Source organism: Megascapheus bottae, chromosome 17, assembly GCF_031878675.1.
Source record: "Megascapheus bottae isolate mThoBot1 chromosome 17, mThoBot2.hap1, whole genome shotgun sequence".
Classification (NCBI taxonomy): Eukaryota; Metazoa; Chordata; class Mammalia; order Rodentia; family Geomyidae; genus Megascapheus; species Megascapheus bottae.
Genome location: NC_143525.1, coordinates 2778730 through 2793242, shown reverse-complemented (window position 1 = coordinate 2793242; position 14513 = coordinate 2778730). Strand labels below are relative to the sequence as shown.

General features: G+C 40.1%; 1 protein-coding gene across 1 annotated transcript; it reads right to left on the bottom strand.

Annotated features, from left to right (window-relative positions):
- Positions 1–1719: 1719 nt before the first annotated feature.
- LOC150050811 (olfactory receptor 1D2-like) lies at positions 1720–2661 on the bottom strand. The gene has a single exon (XM_090351474.1). It carries the CDS (start codon positions 2659–2661, stop codon positions 1720–1722), a length of 942 nt encoding a protein of 313 aa, XP_090207600.1.
- Between the last annotated feature and the right edge of the window lie 11852 nt (positions 2662–14513).

Below are 14513 nucleotides of genomic sequence, written 5' to 3'. Positions count from 1 at the left end.
AAAAAGCCAGAAGTGGTGCTGTTGCTCAAGTGGTAGAGCTCTAAGAAAACCCAAGGACAGTGCGCAGGCCCTAAGTTCAAGGCCCAGGACTGGCAAAAAAAGGTGAATAAATGCAGCAGTGGTACTCTCTAGACATCATTCTGAAAATGAACTATACAACATTTGGATTGGGACTGGAGGGAAAAACTGGGGGGCAAAACTGAGGGAAAGGGTGACATTGTCCAAAAAATGTACTCTTTAACTGAGTTATATAAATATAAGCCCTCCATACATCACCTTTATAATAACAATAAAAATACACAAAAATTCATTTATTGGAGTGAAAAGGAAAAAAAAAGAATTCAGAGGCACAAACCACCACTTTTTTCATCTTCTTTGTTCAGAGCAGGGATCGATACTCTGGAGTTCCTGTCTTTTGGATGGTCATAAAGGAAGTGGGTCCTTGTGGCCAGAAGGCCAGACTAAGGTCTTGAAAGATGCCATCATATTCCAGGCAAGCAGCCTCATTTCTACTGCAGTAACCCCAGCTGTGGTCAAAGTCCCCCTCGTCCCCCAGAGCTCCCACCAATGCCTGGAGATGGGATGATTGACAAGGAGTTTGATTCTCAAGGGTATCCAAGTAGCTGGTTGCAAGTCATGCTTTAAATTGCTTCTTTGCTGCTCATTTTTTGGATATACCTACCCCTTCCTCAGCCCAAGGTTTGAGCACAGTACTTCCAAAGAATCATAAAATTATTGAACTTTCTGGACAGGACTCAACATTCCTGAAGCTTCCTCTATACTCCATGTTTCTGGAACTTCCTCTGCTTTTCATGTGCCAGAATCCAAGGCAAGTAAGTAATCACAGAGAAGAAGCCCAAAGGTTCCCTCCCGCTCCCTGTGGAGAAACTATGAATTGTTTCAAACTTTGCAGAGGCCAATTGAGAAAATAGTATCAAAGACTCACAAAAAGATACTTCACCAGTTTCTCTTAAGAAAATAATACATAAGTGAACAGTGATGTACCACAGAGATGTTTATTGTCATTTATTCAAACAATGGGAAAAATGGAAAGCAACTAAATATGGTAAATTAGGAACTGTGCTCAAAGAATTATGATAGATATGTATATATAGATACATTAAGTAGGACATTGAAATACTGTGCAGGCATTAAATGATGAAGTATCTAAATGTTTACTGTCATAAGAAAATGTTATTCTTATTAAATAAAAAGCAAATTACAAACAATTTGAATTCTCTCTAGGAAGAATTCTAGACTGCAGACTAAAATTTAAAGACAATGGAAATGATAATTGTCTTTGAACAAAAGAAATACAAATGATGTTTTTGGCTTATTTGAATTTCAAAACTTTTAAATAAACTTCATAGGACTTACTTAATTAAAAATATTAAAAGGCTATTGTTGCCCTTACCACTTCTGACTAGCCATCTTGGATTAAAACTGTCACAATTACTGTGGGTCAAGCCTTACACCTTCCCATGTAACCTTTCCAGCTGCTTACTGATGGTGTTAGCATGACCTTACTCATTACCAAGGTTACTGGGTGGGGAGGAGGAGGGTGGGAGATGGAGACAATGAGTTACTTGTCGGCAGTGGTTTTGCTGCAAATCAGTAACTTATTCTCAGCTGTATATCTATGTTCTAATATGTCTCATTATGGGTCTTATGAAGAGTGGAGAATAATCTCTGTTTCCTCTTCGATGCCCAGCACTGTCTTCATGGAAGCCTCTTAAAGGCTTTCCCTAGGAGAAGCCTTCCCAGCGCCCCTTGCATATCCTTGTTCCTCAGGCTGTAGATGAAAGGGTTCATCATGGGGGTCACAACAGCATATATCACCGTGGCTATGGAGTCCTTCGTGGAGTAGGTGTGGAGAGGCTGCAGATATACCATAGACAGTGTCCCATAGAAGAGAGAGACCACAGCCCAATGGGAGGCACAGGTGGAGAAGGCTTTGCACTTCCCAGTGTCTGAGGGGATTCTGAGGATGGCTCTGAGGATGCAGACATAGGACAAGATCATGAACCCTAAGGGAGTGAGGAAATAGAAGCAGCCAGTGCCAACGAGCGTCATCTGGTTGACCTGGGTGTTGGAACACGCGAGCCTCAGCAGGATGTACATCTCACAGAAGATGTAGTGGATTTTCCTCGGTCCACAGAAAACCACCCTGGTCATGAGAAGGGTATGGATGAGGCCGTAGAGGACAGACAGGACCCAGCACAGGGCGAGGAGAGAGACACAGAGCTTAGGGCTCATGGTGGTGGTGTAGTGGAGGGGATGGCAGATGGCCATGTAGCGGTCGTAGGCCATCGCAGCCAGGATGAGGTTGTCCAGAGCCACCAAGGACACCAGGAAGTAGAGCTGTGTCAGACACCCCGCGTAGGAGATGGCTTTGTTCTGCGATTGAAGGTTCACCAGCATCTTGGGGATGGTGTTGGTGACAAAGAAGAGGTCGGTGAAGGAGAGGTTGGCCAGGAAGAAGTACATGGGGGTATGCAGGCGAGAATGGGAAGCGATGGCCAGAATGATGAGCACGTTGCCCACCACCGCGACCAGGTACATGCACAAGAACATCCAAAAGAAGATGGGCTGTTGCTCTGGCATCTCTGAGATCCCCAGCAGGAGGAACCCAGCGTCCCCACTCCAGTTGCCTCCATCCATTCCCCGATTCTCCTGCAACGTTAGCACTAAGGTTGATGGAAAGCAAAAAAAAAAAATAAACTTGGAAATAGGTTAAACCATCCTACACTAAATTCTGTAAGTTTTAAAAGTAAAGCTACAAAGCACAATGTGAAAACTCTTTAAGCAACTTATCTAATCATATTCCACCAACGTTGATCATAAGCAATGTTCTAGCAATAATGTATTTTTTAAAAAATCATATCATCTTATAATTCTCTTGATGTGTTAAAATATTAATGCACTGTGTGTGCCATGTTATGGAATAGAATTGATTTTTAAATGATATTTAAAATAGATATATGCATTAAATAAGTGGAGATTGTACAATCAGGCAAAGGGGAAAGAAGAAAAGATATTGAAAAGGAACCTATTATCATTATTTGTTGATATTATGAACTGTCTGGGACACTTAAGACAATCAACTGAAGTGTCATTGGAAATAAAAGAGAAGCAGGGCTTTAGAAGCCAGCTACTCGCTGAATGAACAGAACAGCACAGAACTCCAGCACTTGGGAGGTTAAGGAAAATTCTAAACCAGCTCGGGCTGCAGAGCAAGACTCTGAATCACAAACAAACACGAAAATGAATAGATACAAAACTAACATTGCTCCCAGGACACCCTACAGTGTAGTGATTGACTGTGCTGCCAAAACATTGGAAAACAAGTCCCAGCAAATTGACATTGCTAGTAGTGAATCTGGACTCATTTCTTGACTTTTTTGAGACTTGGTTTCTTCATCTACAAAAGGGTTGTGACAGTAAGAATATTGTGATTAAAGTGTTCAATACCAAGAGTTGGCAGGCAGTGAACATTCAATATATACTTCCTACTTTATAAACATATATGTTTGTGTGATATTATTGTATAATATAACTAATACGTATAATTATATAGTATATAGTATAAAGTATATACTAACTACTCTACAACATATATATATATATATATACACTTCATAGAGTGTATATAGAGAGAGAATATAGGGTATGTAGAGAGTATAGTGTATAGAGCATACATATGTATAGTATATAGAACATATATATTATATATAGAACATATGTATATTATATAGAACATATATACTATTCATATAGATTATATAGTTAATATACTATAGTATACCATATTATAGAATACTATACAACAGTATCTATGGTATCTATAAGGCATATATAATATACACTCTATGTATTGTATATAGTACATGCTATATATGTTATATATTATAGCATATATGTTATATACTATAATAAATAGTAAATAGAAGGTCTATAAATGCTGGGGCCTACCGGCAGCAAATTGGGGTTCCTGAAATAGGGGGCAGGGACTGGAAAAATTAGAAGAGAGACAAACACATCGGGTCCGGGAGGTCTGCAGCCCAGGCAAAAACTGCAGCACTTCGTTTATTCTTAACTCAAAGTTTATATCCCTTCTTGAGACCAGGGCACTGCCAGGTGTTACATCCAGATGGTTAATCAGGGAACTGCTGGGGGTTACATTCATATGGTAAATCTCAGATCAATTGAACAGGAGAAGGCCTAAAAACAATGAGACAATCAAGCAATTATCTGATGCAAATCAAAGTACAGTTTGATTCCACTCTTGCTCCCGACATATAAAGTCTATACATATATTTATCTCTCCCCCTATATTAATATTTTACTTCCTGAAAAATCCTAGAAATATGCTTTAAAAATCAACACATACACACACAACAGCACACTGTCATCCTTCACAAATACTTTCTGCAACATTAACTACTACTCATCCTTTTTCCATAGAAACAAAAAGTACAAAAATATCATCTTAATATCATCCCATGAAAACAACCAAAAACGGGAAGGAGCGGGCTTACTTATGATTGAGTGCTTTCTAGGACAAGAAATTTATCTTGAGATTATGAACAAATGGTATGGTGGTTTACACATGTAATCCCAGCTCTTTGAAGGCTGAGGTAGGAGGAGCAGGAGTTCAAAGCCAGACTGGGCCACACAGCAAGGCCATGTCTCAGGGAGCAGGTCCCAATGTTTTATGCTTAAAATCCTAACTATTCAGGAGGCTGAGGTCCGAGGTTCTGCAGTTCAAAGTCAGCCCAGGCAGAAAAATCCAAAAGATTCTTATCGCCAATTGAACAAAAAGCTGAAAGTGGAGAGGTCAAGTGGTAGAGTACGAGGCTTGAGCAGGAAATAGCAAAACAAGAACAAGAGGCCTTAGGTTTAAGTTCAAATATCAGAATATATTTTCATTCTCTCTCTCTTTCTCTCTCTCTCTCTCTCTCTCTCTCTCTCTCTCTCTCTCTCTCTCACACACACACACACACCCCACACACACACAATAAAAAAGTATATCATTTGATGATCAGAGTCTTAATAATAAAATTAAGAAGTAAGATAAACCTTTGACTTTAGAGTTCTGATTTAAGAGATTGCAAACTAAACACATTCATAGAAAGCATACTGTGGCTGGTCTTTCTGTATATATGGTATGAAGTGAAGAATGACCACTAATGGGAAAAGGGTTTCTTTTGGGAGTGATTAAAATATTTTAAAATTAGGTTGTGGTGATGGCTAAAAGAGTGAATGAGTTAGATCCTATAAATAAGTAGGTTTTATAGTTATTTATACCACAGCATGGTTGTTTGAAAGTTACATAACCATTGATCTAATAGAATATTCTGAAACTGTCAATGATTATAGTCTTTGTACATATCATTTGTACACAGAACAGTTCATAGTAATTCTTACATTAAAAATTGCAAACTACAGCTGGGTGCCACTAGCATACACCTTTAATCCTAGCTACTCAAGAGGTTGAGATCTAAGGATTATGGTTCAAAGCCTGCCTGAGCAGGGAAGTTCATGAGAGACTTATCTCCAATTAATCACCAAAAAAAAAAAAAGCTAGTGGTGGAGCTCTGGCTGAAATGGTAGAACACTAGCTTTGAGTGAAAACACTAAAGGCAATACCCACTCTCTGAGTTCAAGCCCCAGGACTTACACACACACACACACACACACACACACACACACACACACACACACTAAAATAGCATACAGTCTGTCCTTGTGTGCCTGTGAGAAAGAGAACATGAAGATGCTTCATGTTGTGTGAGAAGAGCTGGACCAAGAGAACCTTGATCTTGGCAGCAGAACACCATCTCCTTCAGGACTGGCAGGTCAGTGGGCAGAGCTGCACGGCTACCCCAGCAAAGCTTTGTGCTTTTCTAGAGTGCTCAAAATCCATTCTCTGCATCCTAAGCATCCACTGTTTCTGTCCACCAAATGGGTTTTCTTGCACAGTGCTCTTGGAAAGACTCATCATAGCTGGCACTCAAATGTTGCCACAATGCCAGCACTGCCACCCCAGCCTTTGCAGAAATGTAACTCTCAGTACACACATCAGCATGATTTGGTGTGTTATCCTGTTCCATCAATGAAGACTTGAGGCTTCCAAAGTTAATGAACTCCCCATCACAATTTTGTTCAACTAGTAAACAATGGAGCTCCGCTCTTCTGCCTGCCAAGCCCCTACCCACCCAGTCTGATGCCCAAAGTTCAGCATTGTCTGGGACAATGCTCATGATTGACTGTTCCCTGATTAGAGGAGAGAAGGAAACAGGAGGGCAGCAGAGAGCAAGCAAAAGGTGCACTTCTGCTTTCTTCCCCAAAGGCAAAGCATGTACCCTACATACTTTGGCATGCACCAGAGTCACCTACAATGCTCTTAAAAATATTGACAAGTTCTCTTGGCTTATACCTGTAATCCTAGCTACTCAGGTTCCTGAGATCTGAGGACCCAGGTTTGAAGTCAGCCTGGGAGGACAAAGCCATGAGATTCTATTTCCAACTAACCATCCAATAAGCTAGAAATAAAGCTATGGCTCAAGTGCTGGGCATTAGCATTGAGCAAAACACTTTAAAAATAAGTAATAAAACCAATAAAATAAGATGTGGAAGCCCTCTTCCTTGAAGTATAATTAACATCTGTCTTCTCAAAATCAAAGCACCTGGGACTTCCGATTCTATGCTGAGAGTCTGTCACATCTGCATGGTCGGAAAGCCTGGGAGATGCAAACCCCTCAGCTGTGGGGTCAACAGAGAATGGAGAAGATATGGGGATAGTATGAGTAAGAAAACTGGGCTTTGTAGAAGTAAATTTGATCAGGGCACATTGTACATATGTGTGGAAATAGCACAGTGAAACTCTTTAGCACAAATAATATCCATACATCGAAAAAAAAAAAGAATCAAACTGGGATTTGAACCTCCTCTCATGCTGCCGGATTATGCAACTTTGTGGGGCGACACAGTCTCCCTGGAGGCCTCACACTGCCCTGTGGTGCTTTCTCTTGTCAATTTTTTTATTAGTATTTATTAATTGTACACAGGGGATTCTTTATGATATTTTCTTGATCAAATTGAATCCATTATTCTTTCTCATTCCCACTCTCCCAATTTTTTAGTTTTTAATTAAAGAATTTATTAACATTTTAATACTACCAGGTTTCAGTATTCTGTTTTCATAAATATTTATGAAGTGCTTCTACCTTATTCCCCTCTCTCATGAACTCCTTTCACCCACCTCTGCTGCTAGTTCCCACTCCAGGCAGCACCCATTTCACACTGCTATCAGTGATTGTTTTTGTTTGTAAAGGTAATCCTACAAAGGAGAAAGAACATGTGGTATTTGTCTTTCTTAGAGACTGAAGAATCACAAGCAACAGGGCCTGTAAGAATACACTGAAAAATGGGTGCTAAATCCAGGATTCTCCTAGCAGAGGATCACAATAGCTCAAAAGCTATGCACTAAACAAAATGAACTCTAGGATATGGGAACAAGAGGTTTATCTTTGTGATTGTTATTCTTAATGTACTATATGACATTATTTCTTTTCTTATGGTTAATCTCATGTGGTTACTGTATCTGACTTTGTTACCTGGTATATTGTATATATTATATATTTGTTTATTTGAAATACGGAAGGGAAGGCAGGAAAACAAGATGATTGGGAGGGTGGGGGAAGGAAAGGGGGACAAAAACATGAGAAGGGGTATCAAGATTTGATAAGTAATACCCCTACTACCTGATGAATGTAACTATAAACCCTCCATATGTTACCCCGGGAATAAAATACAATTAAAAAGAAAGAAAGAAAAATGAGTGTTAAAATGATTGGAAGGAGCCAGGCTCTGTTGTTCACATCTGTAAAACTAACTATTCAGGAGACTGAGATCTGAGGATCACAGTTCAAAGCCAACCCAGGGATCAAAGTCCATGAGATTCTTATCTTCAATCAATCACCAGAAAACTGGATGTGGCATTGTGGCTCAAAGTAGTAGAGCACTAATCTTGAGCTGAAGAGCTCAGGGACAGCACCCAGGCCCAGAGTTCAAGCCCCAAGACTGACAAAAAAAAATGATTGGGAAGGATCATCAATTTTTTTTTTGGTTAGTCCTGGGACTTGAACTGGGCCTGAGCGCTGTCTCTGAGCTCTTCAGCTCAAGGTTACTACCCTACTCCTTGAGCTTCAGCACCACTTCTGGTTTTCTGGTGGTTAATTGGAAATAAGAGTCTCACGGACTTTAGTGCCTGGGCTGGCTTTGAACCTCGATCCTCAGATCTCTGCCTGTAAGTAGCTAGGATTACAGGCATAAGCCAACACGCCTGTCTTATCCTATTACTTTTAAACACGACATCAGCTATAAGGGTTTTCAAAGTGTGTAGGCCTAGAAGAGAAATTAAAGACGGAAACCAGAGGAGTGTAAGGAAAGGGAGATAAAGAGCATTGCCTGGGACATGCAGACCTTACCGACGTCTTGGTGCTGCTCTCAGACTCCCTGGCTGCCGCTGCTGCACCCACCTTCCTCCTCCATCCGATGCAGGTTCACAGCTCCACAGAGCAGGCCCACATCAGGCTGTGTGGGACTCAGCAGACAGGGAAAAGATGGAAAACAGGGGATTGGTGCCCAGGTCTTTGGCCCCTGTGAAAGAGCAGACACAAATCAGGTTACAGGCTTCCAAAAAAAGTTCAGGGACTTGAAAGCTGATGCCTGAGCTTCCTTTCAGAAAGAAAGGGGCTGAGCCACAGAACTGTGCCAGGCCTATTTATCAGCTTCGGGGAGGCCTCGGGGAAGCAATCCCAAGATGGTGTCTTCAGAGGAACACTAATAATTGCACCAATGGTAGTATCTATGAGCAGGGGCCTTGGGAGATGAGCCCTGTTTACAAGGAGTATGCTGGATTTTCCGCCTCTTCTCTTACTTCCCTGTGTCTGTGAATGGGATGAGCTTAGATTTCCCAAACCATAGGTCTCTCATCTCACATGCTCTCTGCCTAAACTCCTAGCATCACCATGTCAGAGCTGAAAGGCTTTAGATTTGAACCACCTATCTCCACATGTTGTAAAGGACATCTAGATAGTAATTCAATTTGTGCTTGTGTGGAACTCCTCTGGTGGAGAGCTCCCTGCAGGCACACAGGCTCAAGCCTCTGGTCTCATGCTTAGCAGATGTCAAATACCAGGTTTGGAGACCTTGTGTGGGCCAGACAGATCATGGAAGAGAGCAGGAATGGTTTCAGGCCTGGGGTTTGTATTTGCTGTTACACGAGCCATAGTTATTGTTTTAGTTAGCCCCCACTATTCAAGTGGAGCAGTAACAATCTCTCCTCTTGTTCAGTTATGAGGTGGGCATGTTGCCAGATACAGGTGAGGATTAGTAAAGTTTTTCTTTAAAGGTAGAAGCTTTTTACTTAGGGTCCTTGACTTTAAACAAGCAGGCAAGCAGACAGACAAAAAGCAGACAACCAGACATGCAGAAGGGCAGGGCCACACTCTAGCAGAGTGTGGGGACTCTTGGGATAGACACACACACACACACACACACACACACACACACACACACACACGCACACACACACACACACACAGCTCCTTGGGCTGTTGGGATATTTATAGGCTAAGACAGGGAGTCTGGCTTCCAAGTATACTTGGTATTACTTTTTGAGTTTTCAGGTAAGAATCCTGCCATAAAACAGATCCTTATCCCTGTTATCTGCAGGAGGTGGCTTAAGTTTGGGGAAGCATTTTTCTCAGGAAGGCATTCATCCTGGCAGACAGGGGTGCAGAACATAGCTCTTGTATTTGCTTTTAGCTGACTGTACCTCATTTTTCCCTTTGTTCATCCTGCCCTGCTTGGGGCAGAGTTCTATTGGCGCCACCTATGGAGTTAGTGTACAGAGTATCCCCTCCTTATCCACAATGGATGTGTTCTGGGAGTCCCAATGAGTGCCTGACACTCATTTTTTTCCTACCCATACATACCTTTGATAAATTCTGTCAGTTAAGCACAATAAGAGATAAACAATAACAGTGTGATAGAATAAGTATGATGAGAATAAAGGCATTTGAGCTGAGAGAAGAGAGGCAACCATGCCTACCCAGATAAAGGGAGCTGCATCAGGAAAGACAAAGGTGAGGAATGACCTTGGAGCATTTCAGGGCTGACTGGAAGCTGGTCCTTTGTAAGCTAGGTCATGAGTGACAGGATTAAGGCAGGAAGTTAAGGACAGAGGAAGCTGAAAAGTCACTTTTTATTCCAATTACAAGTCACTGAACTATTTCAAGGAAGTGACTGAAATGTATTTTAGATAAAGAAAAGCCCAACACTTCTGGCAGGAATCTGGAGAATAGTTGTGATTTTTATCTGCTTAGTACAAAGCTCTTCTGCTATGCATCCTTCAGCTGGCTGGATTTTCATTTAGGTTTTGCTTTTGCATTTCATGTCCCTTGCTTTCTTTGACCTTTCCTGACTTGGTATACAAGTTAATAGCATTGCTGTTTTTTTAAACCATTATCTTCCTTTTGACAAATGAAAATGAAAGATGGAATTAGAAGATCATCATTTTGCCACCCTTAGTGAATGACTACAGAATAAGTAACAGCATTGTTAATATCACAGAGAGATAATCTCTTCATCTGTCTTGTAATGGAAGGAAACACACCCCAACCCACAGTCTTGTCAAAGGGATAGAACTGGAAATGGACTGAATTTCTCCTCTGAGCAGTTTTGAGTAGCCAAGACCCAGAGAACACTCAACTTTAGTCATTGTTGCTTTCTTGGACAAGGCATCTCTGCAATGAAGAGAAGTTTCTGAGAATATACCCTACATGTAATAGCACAAGAGAAAAAGAGACAACACAAAAATACTGCCCAGGTAGAATTATGGAAGAAAAGTACGAAGCAGGAGACATCTAACAATGTCATCATATATTTAAATGCTTCATGAAAATAATGAAATAGGGAATAAAGAGAAGAGGGAAGGAAGGAGGGAAAGAAGAAGGGATGGGAGGGAGAGAGGGAGAGAGGAGCTTTCAGGTTATAATGTGATGGGCATTGTCCTCAATGACTTCTTCTAAAAGTTCAAGAAAAATAACTGCACTTGAAGATGAGCAAGAGAAAAAAAATGAGTTCTAGAAAGTGGTACAAGCTTTTCAGCACTTAAAAACCAAAAGGCTCATTCTTTTTTTAGACAGTCTTACTTTCTGGGTTTATATTAGAGGAACTCAGGCAACCATGCAAGTAGGGAACAGACAAAAAGCATTAGGAAATGTATAACAATATTACTTGTAATTATGAAAATTTGAAGTCACTCAAATATCCATCAGAGGCAATCAAGTAAAGAAAATAATTCATAAAATAAAGTACTATGTCTTTGTAAAGCACAGACGAGGTATATTTTAAGGAAGTAATGTGTCCTTTTTTTCAAATGAACTTTGTTTTATGTACAAGACCAGAATTTAAACTCAGTACTTGACACTTTCGCTCAATGGCTAGTGTTTTACCAATTGAGCCATGCCTCCCGTCCTCCATGATGAAATTTTAAATAAAAAATACAAGTGTTGTGTGATCTTACTTTTTAAATACATATGTGTGCATTTGTAGTCTGAGAAAAACCTGCAGTGTATGCCTCAAACTAGGAAGATTGGGTATTAACTTTATTATTCCAAAATGAAGATATTAGAAAATCTCATCATGCACATAATTTGTCTCTGTAACTGTACTCCTAAACAGATATATCCTAGCAAGTAAACAGAAATATGGAATTTTTACAAAGATTTCCAACACAGCAAAAAGATAAAAAGTCAAATGCAGGAATGCCTGAAGGTTATTGGTGGTATTTATAAAGGGTAAAAACTTTTGCATAGGACATTTCTTATTAGATAATGACAAGAACTACTTCTTGTCATTTTCCCACACACAGAGAAAAGTATAAAAATATACTGCATGTGCGAGCCTGGGAGTGGGGTAGTAGATATGATTTTTTTCTTTTTCATTTATTTTTATTGTAATTAATAGAAGGGTTATATTATATTCACCAGATAGGAGGTACATTACTTCACAAATACTGATACCTTTTCTCATGTCATGGTCCCCATTTCCCTCCCCCTCCTCCCGCTCATCTTGATTTTCTCCCTTAACTATCCTATTTGTTCCCTACTGAATCAAGAGCTGGAGCTTCTCCCAGGCAAGATTAATTGACTGAGCCTAGTGTCACCAGGACCTCACCCAGGACTTGGGACCTTGCAAGTATTTGCCTATTGAAGTTTCTACTTCTCTATGCTGTTTGGCTCATGTGTTAAGCAGAGAGAAATTACAACCCAAGGAAGTTTACTCAGTGAAGTAAATTTGGATTTCTGGTGATTCATGAATGAGAAGAGTCTGAACAATGAAACTGGAGCCCATCAGAGTAGCATGCTATCACCTGAAAATCACATCCCCCCCTCCTCAGGCTCAAGAATTGATCACTATATAAAGAAAGCCACCTGCATACCCATGTGTATTGCAGTTCTGCTAACAACAGCCATTGTAGATTCAGCCAAGGTATCCAATGACTGAAGAATGAATGGAGAAAATTGTTTGCCTCTACCCTAAAATATGACTAAGCCATAAAGAAAAAGGAAACTAAATCATCTGCAGGAAAATAGATAGAACTGGAGATTATTATGTTGAGTGAGATAAACCAAAGTCAAAAAACCAAATATTATATGTTCTGATTCATTTGTGAAACTAGACCAGAAATCATGACGACAATGATGATGGTGATGGTGATGAGGATGATGACGATGCATTACTGTAAACATAGAATGATCTAGGGAGTATCAGTAGGATGGGGGAGAGAGAAAGGTAATGATGCTGAAAGGTAGAGAGGATCAAATAGTACCTTTCCCATCTGTCTGTAAATAGATAAAAGATAGATAGGTAGACAGACTATTCAGAGAGGGAGAGAAAGGAGGGGTGAAATTGTGCAAAATACACATGTACATACACGTGGAATTATCATAATGAAAATCTATTGTATTAATGTATTCCCACTCAAATGAAAACATTTAAAAGACTAGACAAGCCACCCTAAACTCCGAACATCCATTGGCAAATGCTTTTTCAATTTGCGATGTGTTCCTGTGGACATTTGAAGGAAAAAAGTTAGAATAATCTCACAGTTCTTGACCTTACTCATCAGGCAATTGGTTCCAAGTAAATGATGTGTGACAGTACTAACACTTAAATGCAGGGCTTCTTGCTGTCTCTTGGCTTTGGGGCTCAAGGATGGGTGCTATACTACTTGAGCCACAGCTTCCTGGCTTTTTGATGCTTCATTGGAGATAGGAATCTCACATATTTTCCTGCCCAAGCCAGCTGTAAACCATGATCTTCAGTTCTCAGCCTCCTGAGTTGCTAGGATTATAGGTATGAGCCACTAATATCCAACTTTACCCCATAGACTTATACTGATTTCTAATGGAAATCTGTCCTTGCCCTGGGCACTGTGGCACAGAGCTCTGTCAGGCATGGCAGGAACTCAATTTCCCATCTATACCAGGATATAAACTTGCACAAAGAGAATGTAAGAAGATCTCTCAGGCTGAATTCTCTTGGAGCCAGAGACAGGACTTGACTCCATACAACCACCAAGGGAAATAGTTAATTGTGTTGAGATGTTGTGCTAGGACTATTCTACTGCTATCAACATTAACCTATCACTTGTCTATTTTCCCACTAATGAGGCTCCAGGGAGGCTCTGCTTCCTCCATTTTTAGGCCCTTAAACTCAGATGCTGACTTAATCCCTAGGGAAAGTCTTGACATTCCAGTTGTGCCCATTTACTGAGTAAAACTTTGGATTATTATTCCAGGTATTTTAAATTTGTGGATAGATTTCATTTACTTGTTGGTAGAAATTAATTTAAATTTGATGGTAGATACTATCTAGGAATGTGTTTGATAAACCTCTAGGAGGGGATAAAAATGTGTGTTCTGCTATTCTTGAAGAAAAGCCATTTCCAAATTCCAGCCTTTTAAGTTGTGTCTGTTGTTAAGTTCTATTGACTTCCCAACTAATGGTTACATCAATTGTTGAAGGAGGGGGTTTGAATTCCCCCATGACAACCACGGTTTTGTCTGTGACCTTTCAGTCTTACCAGTTTTTCTTCACTTGTTCTTCCTATCAGTTGTGGGGCAACCCCAGCTAAGGTTGGAAATGTCTTCTTGGTAGAATAACCCCCTGATCATTACATAATTATATCTTTACTATTCCTCTCTGCCTCAGGTAATTTTCTTTGCTCTGAAACCTACTTTATATGAAATTAATGTAGCCACATCTGCATATGTCCCCATCTTTTTACTTTCAAATAGTTTGAGTATTTGAAGAGGGTTTCCTGTGGAGATCATACAATTGGACAATGTTTATTTTTAACTCACTCAGCTAATACTGTCTTTCGATTTGTGTATTTAGACTATTTGTATGTAGTTCCTAAATTGTTTTCAGAAGAG